Raw genomic sequence first — 20,352 nt, forward strand, 5'->3', positions numbered from 1 at the left:
GTACATAAAATCCCTCCCATCATGGCTTTTATTCCACTTGGAATAAAGCCAGTAACCTTGAAGAACTCTCCTATGCGTATTTGCATCCTCTCTTCATTCCTGCCTTCTCAAGTTCTTTGAATTCTTTGGATGTGCTGCTCCACTCCCTGTTCTCACAAATGCAGGATGTTTTCCGGTATCGTGTGACCAGTATCCTATCTTGTTCAGTCCTTATTCCTCAGGGATTGGCAGATCCCTCAACCACTTAACAAATCTTGTCTAAATGAATGTGTTGGTGGATTCAAGAATAAAGGATGTGATATATACACCAATAACTATGCAGAGATAAATGTGATAGTAATGTCTTGGACTTTGTGATAATGCTGGCTATAAATAAAGGTGGATTTTTTAGAAGCTAATTAGAGAATAACTGCAAAATGTAAATTAGAATCAATATATCTATTACACTCAAAATCACTACATTAAATTATCAGACTCTGAAATGCTCTAATATCCAAAGTAAATTTAAGTTACCTAAAATCAATATGCTTGTATGCATTATTTTGAGGATTTATTTCCAAAACTTTTGTTTCCTTGGACATTTGCCATTTTAACCTCCCTGTATTTTTGTGAATATCATTCATTTCAAAGTCAATTTTGTGTGTCTGTTACAATGTAATTACTTAATTTTTCCTCAGCACACAATGTTTTGCGAGGAAAATGAGCCATTTCTTTAACATTTATAGTATTATATATATTATATATAATATTTAACTATTTAATAATTTACTATGCTGTGGTTTTGTGGAATGATGTGCCCTATCTTCAGCCCCATATTTGCCTCTGCATCTGTGCTATCAATATCCATGATCTAGATCCTGTTAACCCTCTGTGGGTTAGTATTTAGTGTTGGTTAAGATACTGCCTCTGGGAAAGAACATTCAGTTTCTTTGACTCTTAACTACCACAACCAGCATCCCAGCTCCCAGAAAGGGAAAAAAAAAAGAGCGAGAGAGACCCTCTTGAGAGAAGTTGTTTAGGCCAAGTGAATTGTGCAACCATGAAGTCAAGTGGTTTTCTAAGCTGCCAGAGAGCCTACTCAACGCAAACATGAATGAACCATTCCCTCCCTGGAAAACATTGCCCCATCATTGCTATAGAAGTCAAAGTTAGGCAAAGAGGAAGGGGAGTTTTCCTTGTGACACTAGTGGCTTGTGTTTCTTCAGTGCATGCCTTGATAAAATAGAGTGTAGAGCTAAGGGTCATGGAATGCCCTGTACTTCCATTTCTTAACTGTTTTAAGTGAGAACAGTAACCACTGAATAGCATGCAAAGAAGACAATGGAGAACAATAACCACTGAAGAGGGTGCAAGGACAGTGTTTATTCTAATTACTTAGCTGTCATCCTTTCTGCCATTTTGTCACTCTCTGTCAAAACAGTATCCCCTGTATTAGAATATGGGGTGTCCAGTGAGAGTCTGGTTTACAACTGGATGGATTAGGGTTCTGAAATCTCATTTTAATTTCTCCTTTAGAAAGAAAATTGGCAGGCAAAAGGAGTTTGAATCCTCTGTTTCCCCTGCTGAACTTCCTGCATCTATGGCTGTTCCACTTTCTAAATGACTTTTCTGGTTTTTGTTTGTTTGTTTGTTTGTTTTTGTTTTTCCAAACAGTATTTCTCTGTGGCACTCCCTCTGGAGACCAGGCTGGCCTCGAACTCACAGAGATCCGCCTGCCTCTGCCTGCTGAGTGCTGGGATTAAAGGCATGAGCCACCAACGCCCGGATTTCTAAATGACTTCTTTAACATCACTAGGATGTGACTGTCCTGTCTCAGTTCCAGGGTGTCTCAGATACTCTGCAGCATCCAAAAAGAAGCTCAGTGTGTCTACACTCTATGGCTTTATGCACAGGAAGCCTGGCATGCTGCGGAGGTTTGGGACCCAGTGATGTCCAGTGATCATGGCTAAGATGATGTCACAAACCACTGTCTGAAGTTTTCAGGCTAGGAAATGATAATACAGTGTTCTCTCTGTCTCTCTGACTCTGTCTCTCTGTCTCTCTCTGTCTCTCTCTGTCTCTGTCTGTCTCTCTCTCTGTCTCTGTCTCTGTCTCTCTCTCTCTCTCTCTCTCTCTCTCTCTCTCTGAGTGTTGTGTGTTGTGTGGTAAAACATGCTCTGTAAAAGTGCTGCCCTGGCCAAGGTGTGGTCTCAGCAGCCGGAGGACACACCCTCTCATTCTTGCCTTCCAGATCACTACATGCAGGTGCTGGTCTGTCAGCATGAGTGTGTGAGGGAACTTGCCACCCGCCCAGGCCGCCTCTCACCAATTGAGAACTTTCTTCCCTTGCATTACGACTACCTACAGTTTGCATACTACAGAGGTAAAGTATGGGTCATCCATGAAGACCTTTGGGGGTTTCTCTTTCTCACTGCAGCTTTGTCCCACTGAGATCCTGCCTGGGGGAGGGGGCCAGTAGGCACAGAGTCAATGATGCAGACTCCAGGAGACAAGTTGGATGTAGCAAGCCCAGTCTTTTTTTTTTTTTTTTGGAAGGGGAAAGCCTTATATACCTCCACCTGCCCGGGGAGGGGGGTGGGGACGACAGCAACACTGCATCCGCGTCTCTCATGGTTCAGCGTATCTATTCTCATGGCACAGCAGCAGTTGTTAGAGGCTCCCTTTGAAAGGTTCAGGCATTATGCTGTCCTGTCCCTGTTACCTGGCAGAATCCACTTAGGCAGTACCCTGGTCAGCCCAGGGTTCCATGAGAACTAAGTCTGCATGCAGGTGTAGAGGACCCCTTTGAAAGACAGATCCCTGCCCATTTATGCTCTCTGCCCCTCTTCTCTTCTCTCTGCTTCTGTCTCTCTGACTCTTCCCTTACACCCTCTCTGCCTCTTTCTCTCACAACCGGCCATGGCAGTCAGCCAATAACCCTGTTCCTCCTCTATCTTACTCTCTCTACTCCGCTGGGCTTATAAATACACTGGTTAATATATCTCTTAGTCTCATTCTCATCTTGCGCCTCTTCTTTATTTCTAATTTAAGCAAAAGAATAACACCCTTGGCAGACCCTAGGTTGGCTCAATTTGGGGAAGTTAACATACTGCATGCTCAGATAGCTGGTTTAGTATGCTTTAGGTCAGCAAGGGACTATTGTCCCCCAGGCCCTTTGTGCCTAAGTAGATATCCCCCACAACTGTTGGCATCTGTTCACCATCTGGACCCCTGCTTTCTTTCATTTCATCACCAAAGGTTTGCAGGTTTGTGCACTTTCTTCTCCTTGCCATTGAGCAGCAGTTCAGAGCAAGCAAGGCAGGACACTAGTGGTGGATGAAGCACAGGAATGACTGTGATAACATCCTAAAGCTTACACTAGACTTGCAAGATTGCTTTTCAACCTAGGCTGCTTTTTTCAACTCACTTTCAGTAGGATTGGATCCCCATGTTGGAAAGAACCAATGTTCAAAAATCCTCTTCCTCTTTCTGTATCCATAGTATACTTTCATGTCTTTCAAATGCTTATATATATGCAAATACACTCAGAATTTTCCTTCTTCTTTAACATGAAGGCAGCATATATTTATAGTATTTTCTGCATCATTTTTTGCTTAATACATGACAGCTGACTTTTAGTAGGTTAGGCATAGAAATTATCATATTTTAGGTCAAAATTAAATTCTAGTAATTTATTATTCAACTTTAATAGGTGAGCGCAGAGTGGTCTTTCTGCTCTGTCTCTTTTTTTAAAAGCCTGCGTACCATTGGATTAGGACTTACTTAATGTGTCTTCTGACTGAGGGACAGTTGTGTTGTTGGTATCTTTTGTGACTGCAGTGAATTTTCAAGTGGATAACACTTTAGACATGCCCATGCACATCTACATACGTATGTCTAAGGATAAATAGCTGGAGGTTCAAATAGTTAATTCATTTATAGTTTTGATTCACATCACCAAATTTTCATCCATATGGGCTGTATTTTCCAGGGATCATCATCAGAATATATTACAAAATGTTTAGATATTCCACAATCCTCTAGGCAAAATATAGTAATTTGAAATAGCTGTAGCTTCCTTTTTTATTCAAGAAAAGATACTGAATACCATCTCTTATACTCAGAGCCATCTCTGAGAATATATGCACCATATATATATGCATATATATAAAATGTGTGTATGTCTGTATATATATGTATATTTTGTATGTGTATGTATGTGTCTGTGTGTTTGAAGAGAGGAAGTGTCTTTTTAAAAGAAATTTAATTGCATAACCTATTTGAGAAGGTGTCACACAGCATTTCAACATACTGTTTCTAACAGTTAAATATTTCTTTTTGCAATAGCTAAATATTTCTATAACAAAAAATCATATTTGAAATATCCTAGACTGCTCTCTGTAACAACTAGATACTGTTAAGGTTGTCCCAGTTGTGTGAGAAAGGGCTAGAACAGACCATCTGAGGCTCTGGGAACCTTCTCAAGGTTACCCTATAGAAGCAACAGTTTACAACACATTTTCCAGTGATAAGAAATAACACTTTGGAGTCACTTCTCCACTCATATTTTATTCACAGATGCCATATCATCATATTAGAAGGTCATGCTCAGAATATTTACTTAGGTCAAACTGTACAAAAAAGTCACAATGAATTCATACAGTTTTGCTCTGCTATTACAGGGATCACACATAAACATTTTCAGATAGAGTTTAAAGGATTTCCTCTAAGTGCCCAGACTGAAGCAAACAAAGGGTTATCCCTCCTGAGTACCTGAAATCTTGTCTGTTCTTCTGTGTAAATGCTGCTGACCTTTCCGATCAGCCTCAGTTTATCCCCTGTTTATGATTATCTGGACTAACGTCAGTAGACACCCCAGAAGTCTTCCCCTGAAGTCGTCTGGGAAGCTATAGCTGACTCAAATGTAGCAATGCCTTGTGTTTCTAGTTGGTGAATATGTGAAAGCCTTGGAGTGTGCCAAAGCCTACCTGATGTTCCATCCAGATGATGAGGATGTCCTGGACAATGTAGACTACTATGAAAGCCTGCTAGACGACAGCATTGACCCAGAATCCATTGAAGCCCGAGAGGTAAGACCGGATTGCAGTGAGAAACTGCCTTGTGTTTCAAGGAGAACTAATTAAAAACCAATTGACGGACAGCAGCAACAATGATGACAACTTTCTAATTTTAACCATGATATAAGCACGTTTCTCATAGGGGCTAGCTTGTGAATACCTGTTGCCAAGGGGACTGCTTCTGCAGCTCTGATCTTCATGTTAGCTTATTGACCACTATAATGAAAAGTTCCACTCCAGCATCTATCATGTCCTGTAGCTGTTATTTAAATATAAATTCTCCTTCTCTCTAGGATTTAACAGCATTTGTCAAACGTCATAACCTTGAATCTGAACTGATAAAGTCAGCTGCAGAGGGTCTGGGATTTTTATATTCAGAACCGGTAAGAACCAAGTGGGAAAATGAATTGTTATTAAAAAACCTTCTTGGTGGATATTTAAGTATTAGTGCCCCAGACACATTAGTTGGAGATTCTAATAACCTCTCTAAAGTAATAACTGATTAGAAGTCTTTAAGTTATTCATGTGGTGAACTTTAAAAGATTTTGATAGATTCCCATGATGCTGAGGTCGAAAGTCAAAAGCAAATATTTTGGGCATGATTCTTTTTCTGCAGTATTGTTTTCTAACCTCTAGATGTAAATTTTTTAATTAAATTTAATGCGTGTTGTTCTTTAAACCATATAACACACCTTCAGAAGGCCTGGGCCGAGTCAGCCTTGATGCTGTGCTTTCTCTACTTCCCTCATCATCTTCCATTGTGCCCTGTTGTCCCCCATTGTCCTGTGAAGAAGTGCCCCTTACAAACCCCATCACTGCTGTGGATAAATGCATGTTTTTGTTTGTATTTAAGGAGACACTTGTGGTCTTCATTTTGTTAAGGCTTTAAAATGTTTTCACTACATACATGGAATTAATATATGATTAACTCCTTTGATGTTTGAATTATTTCTGATTTCTTTCAAACATTAATGGTACAGTGAACATTTTCTATTGAACTATTACATTTGAATACATTCCAAGTGTAGACTCACTTTGCATGAAAAGTATGAGGTTGAAAAAGTTCTTGAAACTGCACTACTCATGTATATTCAGCGCCATCTCCTGTCATTGCTATTCTAACTTTTATTCCTCTGATGGATGCCTGTTCATAGTATTTTGCCTTTTCACATAGTATTTATTTTTCCTCTTTAAATTACATAGGTATAGATTTTTTCCACTTATCTATTGAGTACTGAATATTTTTATGTAATACCCATGTTAATCTGTTGAGGAGACCACTAATTGCAGCATATTTTCGATTTTTTAAATTATGGCTTATTGTTATTAAAAATCCAGTTATTATAAGGTAATATTTCTGGTGTAGCATTGACAGTGAATTTGGTTTTGCTTTAATATGTTGAAGAATTGTGTTTTCACAAGAATCACCACAACAGCACTCATTTCATGGATCTGCACAGATAGTCCAGCTTGATTTCTTTTTAAAGATTTTATTGATGATACACAAAGTCCTTGTTTTGAAAGATTTCTGAAGCTCTTTCTGTTAACAGATTTCAGGTCACTATGCAGTGCAAAAGAACCAAGGCTCTGATTCCGTGCAGTGTTTATTCATTTGTTATCCATGGTGTCTTTGCCAAAATTGCACCAACCTTCTCATCAATACACAGTGCAAGTTTCTGAGTATTTAAAGCCTTCTTAATATTTCATTAAGAGTATATTAAGTTCTGGGTGGTGGTAGCTCACACCTTTAATCCCAGCACTCGGGAAACAGAGGCAGGGGATCTCTGTGAATTCAAGGCCAGCCTGGTCTACAAAGTGAGTTCCAGGACAGCCTCCAAAGCTACACAGAGAAACCTTGTCTTGAAAAACCAAAAAAAAATATTTTAAATTTTTTATGCCTATAAATGGTGTTCTAACAATAAATTTATACCTTTTTCTCAACTAAAAACAGAATTACTGGATCAGTTACGGAGAACGGCAGGATGAGAACCGGTGAGTCCTTCAGTTGGAAAACAAACTAAAATGAGAGAAAGTGTTCAGAGGCAGGAGGTGGTACAAGGAACTTAACTCCACTGGATTAGAGAATGGGCTGTAGTTGCAACTTTTGTGCTGCACATTAGGAACTGGGTCATGGCCCCAGCTCTCCCACTCTGTTCTGTGTGGTATATGAGTAATTATTTTTGTGTATGAATACTTTTTCTTACATGAAGGAGTTAGCCCAGGAAGTCTCCAAATGCTAACTTCCTGTGATTAATCATTGCTCAAAGTTGGGTGTTATTTTTGTTAACAAATTTTACAAAATTCTCTTTTTAAAATGTGTGTGTGTGCATTTTTTTATCCTTGCCAAGTGGTCATGGATGGCCTTTAATCCAGCATTTGGGAGGCAGAGGCATGTAGATCTCTGTTTGAGGCCAGCCTGATCTACAAAGCAAATTCCAGGACAGCCAGGGATATTACACAGAGAAACCTTTTCTTGAATGCCCCCCAAAACTTCGAGAATTGCATACAATGCATTTTTAACATATTCAAAATTTGCTTTCTGATGGTAATTTCCCTTTGAAATTGAGATCAGTCATAGTGAACTATGTGTTATAATTGAACAAATCAAAAGTAAGGGAACTCATTTTTAATATAATTGTAGTCAATTCACAGGATTTTAAATAACTCAAGCTTATCACACATGTGAGTTACTGGTTTGTGATCACATAGTCCAATTGACCTATTTTCCAATTGAGACAGGCCATGTCAATGGAAGGGATTTGCTTATAATTTTGCCACAATAAAGTGGAAGATTCATGTCATAGAATCTTGTCGTCATTCAGCCCTTGGGTAACATAAGATGACTGGGAGAGAATCAAGGACATATAGGAGTGTTTGTCTGTACCCAGTTTGTGTCAGTTAAAAGGCTATCTACTCTTTTTTTTTTTTTTTGTTTTTTTTTTTTGTTTTCGAGACAGGGTTTCTCTGTGGCTTTGGAGGCTGTCCTGGAACTAGCTCTTGTAGACCAGGCTGGTCTCGAACTCACAGTGATTCGCCTGCCTCTGCCTCCTGTGTGCTGGGATTAAAGGCATGCACCACCAATGCCCAGCTAGGCTATCTACTCTTATTTGTGTATTTGCAAAGCTTGACACACACTGTGTCTTTCTCCTCAGAAGAGTCAAGAACCAACTATTACATTAGGGCATGGCCTATCTTCACTCCAGCATTATTCAGTGATGTAGTCCATGTTCAAGACACAATATAACATGGAGAATTATGAAGGTGCATACATCATTTTTTTTCATCTTCTTCAGGACATGAAGGGAGTGACACTGGAGTTGCAATTAATTTTAGTAGAAGTTGCAAAGAAAACTTAGAGAGAAACAGCATCTCACAGAAGCTGAAAGATCCATATAAAAGCACAGGCATATCACTTTATAAAGATAGGTGAATAGTATATAGTTCAGGATCAAAGCTTGTATAGATACAGTGTTGTTTGCCTTGGGAAATTTTTATTTAATGTTAAACTTTAGTATCAACTTTTTTGAATGGACAGGGTCCCTTTAGGAGTGAACACGGAGGGAGCAGAAGTTCATGGACTGTCAATGGGGAAAAAGTCCCTGCCCAAGATAGGTCGAGACCTAAGAGAAGGTAAGTAAGTACCTGCAAGCTTTCACTTCTATGAAGATAGAGGAAGAGGGTATGGCAGAGAAAACCTTTAAGTTTTCTTTTTATTCCTTTTTGAAAGTTGGAAGCTTAGTTGGGTGGGATCTTGCCCTGAGATCACCACTCCCTTGATTCTATTTAACATCAGGATTTTCTTTAACCTTTTTATCTCCTTGAACACAGGAATTAGCTCCATTCTACCTCCTGGTACCCCTTTTCTCTTCAAAATGTACACCTTGTATTTTTCCTTGCATAGCTTGCTCCTTTTCATTATAAATCTGCATAGGAGTGAACACTAAAATCCACACATGACAAAGTCAATACTAGGCTGTTTTGACATTTCCTCTGCTAATACATTTAATCCACACCTCTTCATTTTAGCCACAGACAGATTTTTCGAAAATATTGCAAGAATGGTCTCTAGACCGTATATTTAACTTCTTCTCCTCTAAAACCCCTTGTGCCAGGCCCCTGCCATTCAAATCACCCTCAGCACCACTGTCTTCCATGTTCCCACAAGGATGGCTCATTAAGCCTCATTTAAAGCATTCAACTGTTTTTCTGATTCAAAGTCCCAAAGTCTATATTTTTCCAAACAAAAGCATGGTCAGGCCTGTCACAGCAATACCCCAATTCCTGATGCCTATTTCTGTTTTATTTAGCATTTTATTGCTTTTGAGAGACCCGATGACCATGACAACTCTCATAAAGGAAAACATTTAATAAGTCCATTATCATAATGGTGGGAAGCATGAGGCAGACATGGTGCTGGAGAAGTAGCTGAGAGTTCTATATCTGGATCCAAAGGCAGCAGGAAGTGAACTGGCTTGAGTTTTTGAGACCTCAACTCCCACCTCCTAGTGGCAAACTTCCTCCAACAAAGCCACACTTCCTCCAATAAGGCTACACCTCCTAATAGTGCCATTACCTATGGACCAACTATTCAAACATATGAATCTTTGGGGGCCATATCTTTTCAAACCACCAAAGAGTTTGAGATGGAAAACATTTTCTCTTTAAGATTAAGAATAAATCTGAAATTGTCTGAAATCAACACATAAATGTAAGAATGCCTCAGATATGTATATCATTGCAAAAATGTTTCTAAATATTCCTCCCATCTTTTGAATTACACATGAACTATGTGGTCCTCCTTGTTCTCAGCTGAATACTTGAGGCTTAGAGAGGTCACTAGACTTATTTCTGTTGTCCTGTCAGTTTGTGAATGCTACATAGTGGGGATATCCAAGGATCTTGGAGAAAACATAGGTCATGTGGGGTATTAGGGTAGTTCACTTAAGATACTTGAATAACAAAGATTGAAGCATGACTTTGATTAGAAATAGATTTTATTTTTATTTTTTAATTATGTATGATATGGTAGCAGTTTGATGTAGAGCCTTGTGCATACTGGGTAAACAGCCTAATACTGATTGATAGCATCAACCATAAAGATACTAAAGACTGATTGTATAAGGGTATTCAGAGAGCCATTCTGTGGGTAAAACAATTGGAAAAAAAGCATAGATAACGGAATGTTGTATTTAGCTAAGAACAGAATTAATGGAATTGCAGGGTACTGTGAAAAGCAGATTTTACATAGAGTCAAGCATTGTTATAATAATATACTATTAGCAAGAGTACTGTTGACAATATTAGTAGTACTTCTTAACAGCCATTTGCATCTATAATTTTTTGAGCAAATTTACATAGCTTTCATTTTAACAGTTGCAATTTCTCAAGAGTGTATTTAATCACTTCTCTAAAGTCTCACATGACACCAGGCAAGCACTTGAACCCTACAGTCACGTTCAGAACCTGGTTATTTTGTTTTCTCCTATACCTGCTGCATTGATTACACACTTGTACCTAAAACATAGCCTAAAGTGTAAGCCCTGAGGACAAAGTACAAGTATAAGTATCCATGATGATTAGTCCCAGGACTGGCCCTATCTTAAAGATAACAGAGTCTGAGCTGGGCATGGTATCACACGCCTTTTATCCCAGCACTGGTGGGAGGCAGAGGTGGACTGATCTCTGTGAGTTCAAGGCCAGCCTGCTCTCCAGAGTTCCAGGGTAGCAGCTGGGGCTGTTACATAGAGAAACCCTGTCTCATGAAATCATATATATATATATATATATATATATACATATATATATATATGATAATTATTATTTAATAAAAAGATTTCTTTGGATTTTGTAAATTTGACAGATGTGTTTTGAGAACTCAGAAACATGCTTAGCAGTTTATTATGAAAGGTATCATGCAGGGTGTAAATGAAGAACCAGGTGAAATATACACAGGGCACACTGTACTCTGCACACTCCCCCCCCCCAGTGCCTCCACTGCAATCTTATATAAACCTGGTGTTCAAGACCTTCACACAGCCTGATTTCCACCTCCTCCATCCCCCAAGCTGAGGGTTGCAGTCCTGTAGTCATTGGTCCTTCTGGGACGAGAACCATTCCCGAGTCTATCTATCCAAGGGATATGCGTAAGTCACTTCATTAGCATATATGCTCAGGTGGGATAAAATACACTTCTGTTATTCAGAAAACTTCAAGTGTGTTAGCCGCATTGAACTAGGAACTGGTAACAAAGTGCAAATGCATTTCTTCTTTTGCCACGATGGCAGTACCCTCAGATACATGACTAGAATCCAAATTGAGAATAGAGGTAACCTATCAAATTATCAGGCCCAGAACACTGCCTTGGCTTGGTAGAAAGCAGATGCCATGGTGGGAGAGGCAGGAGACAAGTGCCATAAGACACCTTTCCTATTGTTTCCAAAGGGTCCGTAGTCTCCTCGGGTTAGTGTTTAATAATATTCACACAGCACAGTCACTGGGGGCCACCTCCCAAAGTAACCCCAACCTAAGAAACATCCATGATGACTCATAGAAGACACCTCTGTCACTTACCCATTCTCTTAACCCCCGTTTTCCAAAGACCATACTGATTAATGATTCCGGAGTCACTGGGGATGAGGCAGAAATGTTGAACCTAGAGTCTTAAGGCTTGATTTCAAGATGGCTTATGACAGGCTTTCAAGATGGCTTATGCACACTATAAACATCGTTCTTCAGTCGCTTTGTTCCTTGGAGTCATCATCAGGAGATGATGAGTGTGATGTCCTATTAAAACCCTAAACGGTTGTACTCATGTCAGGGCTTATCAGCTTGTGCCCTGCTGCATGCCTAGTGAGATTGATGTTTATGGGAATCCATTGTTCTTCCCATGAGCCTCAAGCAGAGACCACAAAGGCACACTTGCCTAGATGAGTTTTGTTGCACCAAGGGAGTCAGAGCCAGGCACATACTTTATGAATGAGAGAAGGATTAAGTTGTTTGACTAAATCTCCCTCCACAGTGGTTAAAACTTGGCTGCAGCCATCAAACCAGGCCCCAGGAACCACAACCTATTGGAGTACATTTTTATTTTAATTTTCACATTTTCCCTTGTCTGGTGTGCTACTGTAAGTCATCTTTGGACTGGTTGCATCCTTGTGAAAGGCAAAGGCAAAGTCCTTTTTTTTTAACCCCTTTCTTTCTTTTGTTTGCTTTTTATGTGTGGTAAAATTCTGCTTAAAATTCTATACATTGGTAGTAATTATGTTATTTCATGAAAAGCGTATTTGAGATACCAATTCTCCAAGTCTCCTACATTCTACATGTTTAAGAACAGGCAGCACCCTTCTTTTATGTGAATGTTTCAATGTTACTTGTCACATGGCTTGGAGTATAGTTAATATATCAAAGCCCTTTTTAAGTATACTTGATTAAAGCAAGCTTGCTAATATAGACACCAGAATCTAATATAGTTTTCTAGTACAGCAAACTAATTCAATAGTAGTGATAATAGCAACAAACATTCATGCTGAGCTTGGGTGATAGAGATTTTTTTCCTAAATGTTTTAGCATAGTAACATTAAAATTCATATTTTAAGAATAATCTTATTATGATTAAGTAAATTGCTTCACACCCGAGGATAATGAACACTTGATAAATTACAAACCAATCTACTTTGCTAATTTCTGTGTTCTATTTCTATTTGAATTTTATTTTAGCAAATTTTTTTCTGTGAATCTACAGTTATCTTGTCTTTCTTGATAAGGGAGTGTTTTTTTTCATTTCTAAGTTAGAGTAAATATACAGTTTTCTAAGTTTGAAGGAGTCTACTACTATTTGACCAGGAATTTTAATTGGCTACATAGTTTGAAACACGACTTGAAAACTATATGAAGAAGACCTGTAAGCAGAGAGTCACTATTTTTGTTTTACCTAGTTTCATCTGTTTATGTCAATAGCCATTAGTTATCTCATCTTTTCTGAGGTTCAGAAGCCAGAGACAATGTGAATAAGGACATTTATCCATGTTCTCCCACAAAGCTTATCCCAACATCTAGGCGGAGGCTTGACTGATATCTTACTTGGGGTCTCTGTTGCTGTGATAAAACATCACGGCTAAAGGCAACTTGTGGAGAACCAGGTTTATTATTTCATCTTGTAGTTCCACATCACCATCCGTCATGGGGCATTGACTCAGTCAGAGTTTGGGGATTTCTGTGACCACCATGCCAGTAGGATAATGGCCCACAGGAGGCAAGAAGGCAGTTCAGTTCAACACAACCAAGAGCAGGTGCTCATTCAAACTTTGGTAGCCTGACCCCCATGTAGTTTATTTTAGGTATATTTAAGCACAGCACAATTTGGTGAAAATGTTTCTGGCGATAATTAACTCAATCCCGTGTGCACAATAAAGTATACAGAAATCTCCTTGAAGAACAGAGTAAGATAAACAAAGCTCAGATGTGATGCATTGAAACGCTTTGTAAAATACAACTAGCACCTTCCATAAAGATGGATTCTATAGGTTGACTATATGTAACAATGACTATAAAGAGAGTTTCTACAGACTGAGGGGGAAAAAGCTTGTGATATGCTTCTGAGGGAGGGTCTGTAGTCTTCTCCCACCACACAATAATGCAAAGGTCACCATGTTTTCAACCATGCCCGATGCCAGCCTTCTGAACAGATGACAGGTTATTCATTGCCTGCTTTGAAGGAACAGGCCTGTGTGTTTAACTTTCCAGGTCCCTCCAGTTCTTATTTATGAGCACAGTGACCTCCATGCCTCCCACAGCAGGGCAGGAACCCGGACAGAAATGGAATCAGAAGCCATGGAAGAGTGTTGCCTCCTGGCTTGCTCGCCATGGCTTACTCTGACTGCTCTCTTACAGCAACCAAGACCACCATCCCGTTTTAGCATGTCCACAGTGAGCTGGACTGTCCCACACCAATCATCAGTCATGAAAAGTGCACTAAGGTTTGCGCATAGGCCAATCTGGTGGGAGCATTTTCTCAATTGAGGTTCACGTTTTCCAAAATGACTGTAACTTTATGTCAAGTTGGCATAAAACTAGCCAGCAAAGCTGGGAAATACTTCCAGTTCAGACGGCAGAACTCAGGTTCTAGAGAACTGATGGGCTAAGGCTGTGCAGTTCTGGCTGCTTCTCAGCCAGAGGATGCCCTCTGTTCCTTGCTAAATCAGTAGTAACAGAGCCACTTGCATAATCAAAGCACACAAGCTGAGATAACAGTGAACTGGGCCAGTGAGCCAGGGAGAAGTCACAGTCTCCGGTGACCTCCCATCTCCATCTCCTTCATTGTATTCTGTGAATCAGAAACAATTACCAAGCCAACTTCTCACTTGCAGAGGGAAGATTACACAAGGGTAAGAAACTAGAAAGAAGAGAGGACTGTCTTAGAGTTTGTCACAGGAAGGAAAAGAGAGGGGAGAGGGGAGGAGCATAGAGGAAAACAGGAGTATAGAGGGAAGGAGTTGTGGTGACATAAATCTGAAAACTACTACATAGTATATAACTGTCTGGGAAACTCATAAAGCCTACTCACACACTTCAAGTTTCAAGTGGGCTATAGATTCTATCCAATTCAGTATTTTTCAAAAACTTTAAGACAACAAGTTTTAAGAAACATCAAATTGTAAAAGCAAACAACTTATTTTTCTACTTGTCCAAAAGATGTGGTACTGGAAACCAGGGCTCTATGGATTTATTGTCTTTTTTAAGATTTTGTTCATTTATTTATTATGTATACAGTCTTCTGCCTGCATGCCAGTAGAGGGCACCAGATCTCATTCAAGGTGGCTGTGAGCCACCATGTGGTTGCTGGGAATTGAACTCAGGACCTCTGGAAGAACAGTCAGTGCTCTTAACCCCTGAGCCATCTCTCCAGGCCTGGATTTATTGTCTTAGAATCCAAAAAATTCTACATTTCTAAGTCTTGATAATAATTTTTAAAAATTAAGGTAAGTGATGACTAAGACAGCTGAATAACCACCTTTTTGCTGAGTTCTGCCTTAGATATGTATCTTGATGGGGCACAAGGTCAATTTCCACTGATTGCTTGATTGGATGTTTTAATATTAATAATAAATCAAGTTGGTAGGTTTATAAATAGTGCAGTGAGGCCAGATTAAACTAAAATTTAGCAGATTCACCAAGATTTCAAAGTAGTTCCAATATAAAAATTTGTGATAAAAACCCAGCACTGGATAACAAAATACTGCAAGGTATGCTAGCCTTAAAGAACTTTGTCCCTGTCATTCAGGAGATGTTCATGTAGAATCTGGTATTGTATTTTAAGCAAAATAATATCAAACTTTTTCATTAATATTGTTGACTTGGCTGCAGTTTTTTTCAGATTCTTGCTCTCCTTCTGTATCATGATTTTTGGTATTAAGTTACATGAAACATCAATGTAGAAAATAGAGCCAAATCACTTACACTTCAGGATGGGATATGCCAGGTACTGGTTAGGCTGAGAGACTTGCTTACAGGGTCCACTTTGCCATGTTAATAGGCACCTCAGTTAGCAGTTTATTCCCAGGTTTGAGACCTAAAATGTATTTAGCTTTCTGTGCATGATTTGCCTTGTACTCCTGTGTTCCTGTGGATTCTGCATCCCTTGAGCTATCTATTGCAGACTGTTTTCTGTGCATCCTTTTAGAGTTGTGGAAGCAGCAGTGAAGACATTCTGCTTTCTCCCTTTAGGTGGCCCTCTACTCTATGAGAACATCACCTTCGTCTACAACTCAGAACAACTGAACGGGACTCAGCGGGTTCTCCTAGACAACGTCCTATCGGAAGAGCAGTGCCGGGAGCTACACAGTGTGGCCAGTGTGAGCACTGGGAAGGGGAGCCCTCCATGCTAGCCCAACTTGAGCCTGCAGACAATGGTGTAGAGGACAAAAGCCCCTTTGCCACTCTGTCTGTCTTCAGCCTTAAGGGCAGTGTCTTGGAGGAGGGCAGCCCCTGTCCCAGAGTGTCCTGAGCCTGGAAGGCAGCATTAGGGAACTAGAATTTCACTTACTTAGGTGGAAGACATTAACCATGGATGTGTGTTCATAGCTTTTAGGTTGGAATGATCTGAAACTTCCATGACTTAGCTCTTAACACAGTAGTCATCCAGCAGCTTCCCTGCCTCCCATAGAAGTCACTGGAGAAATCCCACTATTCTAACCAGTGATTAGTCTATATATGAACAATTTGTATTAAATGTCTATTTTTAAAAAGTAGTATTTTTAGCCGGGCGTTGTTGGTGCATGCCTTTACTCTCAGCACTCGGGAGGCAGAGGCAGGCAGATCTCTGTGAGTTCGAAGCCAGCCTGGTCTACAGAGCGAGTTCTAGGACAGACTCCAAAACAACACAGAGAAACCCTGTCTCGTAAAACAAATAGTAATAATAGTAATAATAATAATAAGTAGTAGTAGTAGTATTTTATAATGAAGATAAAGAAAAAAATACCCCTACTAGTTAGAATTAGTTATACATGAACCCTGCAGTTAAATGGTGCTGACCGTTGATTTGGCTTCTCAGCTTCTGGAAGACAAAGCAGAAAGGAAACCCTGGTGCATTGCTGCTTGTCAGTAAAAGAGTGTTTGAATACATTTTGTCCTCAGGGAATCATGCTGGTTGGTGATGGATACCGAGGGAAAACATCGCCCCATACACCCAATGAAAAGTTTGAAGGAGCAACTGTCTTGAAAGCACTAAAAGTAAATCCTTTGCTTCCTTTAAGTTTGGGTTCCTAGGGGATGGTGGGGCAAGGGTGGGGTGGGGAGACCTTTGTGAAGGGCAGACTCAGGAAGAAGAGTTCAGAAGGGAGCATCTGGGAAATGGAGACTCGGTTGGTTGTTTTGTCATTTGTGTTAAGGGGACATTGTCAGTACACACTCTGCCTCGGAACCACACCCCTAGCCACTTTGCTGTTTCTGGTGATCCCCTCATTCTGGCACCCATTTACCAAGCTTCATGGTTTCCAAGCTTGTTATCTCACCAAAAACTTTGCAACCAGTATCCTCAAGGAGCTCGAAAGCTAGTGATAAAAACATTCCCAAATCAGAAATTCTTCTCTTCTCAAGAAGTATTATAAGAGGAGAGTAAAGAATATATTATAAGAGAGGGGGGAGACAGCAATTAGCTTTTGACCTTCCCTCTGCCATTGGAGGAGTTGTTTCAGTGGCTCACCATTCTATGTGAACCTGCAAACACGCAGTATTTGATATTCCTTTTAGTTAGTGCAGAGATAGCCAGTCTCTATTCTCTTCATGAAACCTAGAACTTGTTTGTCTCCAGCCCTTCAGTCAACCCCATGGTCTCTAATGTCCTCAGTGTTTTACTTTGTTTTGTTTTGTTTTTTTCTTCTCAGTTTGGCTATGAAGGCCGAGTGCCACTAAAGAGTGCACGCTTGTTCTATGACATCAGCGAGAAAGCTCGGAAGATTGTGGAATCCTATTTCATGCTGAACTCAACCCTGTATTTTTCCTATACACACATGGTCTGCAGAACAGCCCTGTCTGGTAGGTTTCCAGACCCTGAACTTGTCTCCTTCTTCCCAGAATGCCCCAGGAAAGAAAACAGTCCACAGCAAAGCTCTGTTATGTTCTGCAGTGATAATGTATGAGAACGCCAGACTTCTAAAACAATAGGCACTTACTTTTTTCTTTTTTTCCCCTTTTGACTCTTGTTAGATGTTCATTCTGTAAATTTTCTGTCTTCAAATCCCTTTCTCATAATTGCTAGGACATGTGGGGAAAAGAATGCTTTTCTGTTCTGTGTCTCAGTGACCCAGATGGCTGGAAAGTACAGTTATGTCTGTAAGCAGAGAGTGGAGGTGCAGACAATGAGGGGCTCACTAAAGAGCATTCTGAGAGGCAAGCACCCCTTACTGCTGATTACTGTCATTTTTTGGTTTTCTCTTCCACTCATCCGAATGGGGGTGGGAAGAAATCTGTGTTAGAGCACTTAAGACTTGTGGAGAGTGAGTCAAAACCTTTAGTTTCCCTCTCCATTTATTCTGAGGGCTTTTGCTACCACACATGAGACTCAACCTGTAAAATGCATGGGATTTCCCCAGGTGTATGCATTTCATCCATTATACCTGAAAAGACAGGTGTAGCTTGGCCAAAATTTCAAATCCAGTTTATGTTCAACCACAGGAGTTTCTTGACTGGTGTTCTTTCTATCACCGCACTCACTGCCTTCTCTCTGTCTAGCTTTGCAAAGGACTGAAGAAGATGGTTAAAGTGTGACTTTAGATGTTGCACCCTGGCCTCTTCTGCTCTCATTTGCTCATCCTGTTCTCGTCTTTGTTCCTTCTTCTGGCAGGGCAGCAGGATAGAAGAAACGACCTCAGTCATCCCATTCATGCAGACAACTGCCTGTTGGATCCCGAAGCTAATGAATGCTGGAAGGAGCCTCCTGCTTACACTTTCCGGGACTATAGGTAGGGTGGCTTCTAGTCAAGCTTTTGTGGAAAGCGGAAGCTGCTTTGCTTTGCTACTTTTTTCATCTCTGTGAAGTTGAGATCCCTAAGAGTCATCTGGAACAGGAGCCAAGGCTCGAGAATGAGCCTTCTCACTTTTATCTTAAACAGCATGAAGTAGACAACTCGATTTACAGACAAGTGTGTTTCATGAAGACATGTATCTCACTTTGCATGTGTTTCTCACTCTGAGAGCATATGGGCATGGTCTCCCAACATACATAGCACCTTATCACACACACACACACACACACACACACACACACACACACACACACACACGTATTATTCCCATTCTCCAAGAACTATGTCTGCATTTTCCCATGAGGAAAATAGAAACTCAAAAGGGAATACTGTTGTATAGTATGAGGAGATATGTTAGTACATCAAGAGAAGATAGCCTAGCATGCAACAGCATATCTTTGTGTATAGTCACTATGCATATTTAATAACACGTCAGTTGTTGCTATGTTGTATTTGATTCAAAACATTTAGAGAGCAGCCTTTATCTGCATGGCCAGGCTAGATCACAAGCAATGCATTAACTAAGCTAAGGAAGGAAAACTCCATCCTCTGAGGAACTTCTCTATGCAGGAGGAAGAGCGTTATAAGCAGTGTGGATGAGCTTAGAGGGCTATATGAAATAAAGCCTGCTTGGGTGTTTACAATGTAAAGTGAGTTTGAATTAAGACTAAGGCCACATGTAAATGGAATCAATAAACATCAGGAACTTAACCTTGGCTATCCCTGAGCTTAATTTCAAGGGTTTGGTGGGTCAGTGTCAAAGACAACTTACCGTCCATTTGTCACTAGTCTGCAATGTTTTACAGTGTTGCCGATGAGGAATATATTGTCATTTAATGGATTCCCCCTTTCCTTATAGTGCACTCCTGTATATGAATGACGACTTTGAAGGAGGAGAGTTCATCTTCACTGAAATAGACGCTAAAACTGTGACCGTGAGTAAGCCGCTGCCTAAAAACTTATTTAGGACTTTGACTTCAATATTTACCATCTTCCCAACATCCTGCAGGTTGTTGAATTTCAGATACTTCTGAGCTTAAGAATTCAGGAAGAAAAGAGGATCCTGGTGATCTATAAATAATAAAAATATTAAGCATATGTGACCATTTTAGTCCATTTTAAAGACGAGCAAATTGAGATAGAGGAATTTTTAAGGATTTGATCACAATCATATAAATAATGTTAGAGTTGTAACCAAAGCCTAGAGCAGTGCTTCTCACTTTCCAAACACCGTGATCTCTACGGACAATTCCTCATGTGTGGTAACCCCCAAATACAATTATTTCCTTGCTACTCATGACTATAATTTTGCTACTGTTATGAATCATAATGCAATATCTGATCTGTGACCACCAAAGGGGTTGTGCCCTACAGGTTGAGAACCACCGGCTTAGGTTCTGAGTCTCTGTCAGATGCTCTGATGTGAACTTTCAAGCATCGGTTCCTAAGGCACTTAGGTCTAGGACAAGTCGATGGCTTCAAGTAGCCAGTATGCTTAGATTGAGAGTGAATTGTGCATACAATTCCATATGTGTGCATACAAACTGGTATATATAATTAAGTGCAAGCCATTAAATTTCACCCCCAAATGGGTATTTACACTCACAAATATTTAACTCAAAAGTCACAGCCAACCATTTTACTTATAAGCACGCTGATGCCTTCATACCGCAACCTCCTTATCACTTACAGTCCTTATAGTTAGATTCGTTTGATCTTTAAGACGAAGATCAAACACACCTTGAGAACACTAAATTTCAAATGAAGAACTTAAG

The 20,352-nt window shown here is 40.0% G+C and overlaps 1 protein-coding gene across 1 annotated transcript in view; it reads left to right on the forward strand.

The window, feature by feature from the left end:
* The window catches only part of P3h2 (prolyl 3-hydroxylase 2), a 153,367-nt gene that overhangs the window by 124,092 nt on the left and 8,923 nt on the right, over positions 1–20,352 (forward strand). Inside the window, exons 4-13 of the mRNA XM_027412951.2 lie at positions 2,231–2,362; positions 4,927–5,069; positions 5,351–5,440; positions 7,009–7,049; positions 8,593–8,687; positions 15,780–15,907; positions 16,689–16,784; positions 17,438–17,588; positions 18,397–18,514; positions 19,437–19,512. Coding sequence (XP_027268752.1) covers positions 2,231–2,362; positions 4,927–5,069; positions 5,351–5,440; positions 7,009–7,049; positions 8,593–8,687; positions 15,780–15,907; positions 16,689–16,784; positions 17,438–17,588; positions 18,397–18,514; positions 19,437–19,512 — 1,070 coding nt within the window. The remainder of the gene's footprint in view (positions 1–2,230; positions 2,363–4,926; positions 5,070–5,350; positions 5,441–7,008; positions 7,050–8,592; positions 8,688–15,779; positions 15,908–16,688; positions 16,785–17,437; positions 17,589–18,396; positions 18,515–19,436; positions 19,513–20,352) is intronic.

This window comes from Cricetulus griseus, chromosome 4, assembly GCF_003668045.3.
Source record: "Cricetulus griseus strain 17A/GY chromosome 4, alternate assembly CriGri-PICRH-1.0, whole genome shotgun sequence".
In the NCBI taxonomy this organism is placed as follows: domain Eukaryota; kingdom Metazoa; phylum Chordata; class Mammalia; order Rodentia; family Cricetidae; genus Cricetulus; species Cricetulus griseus.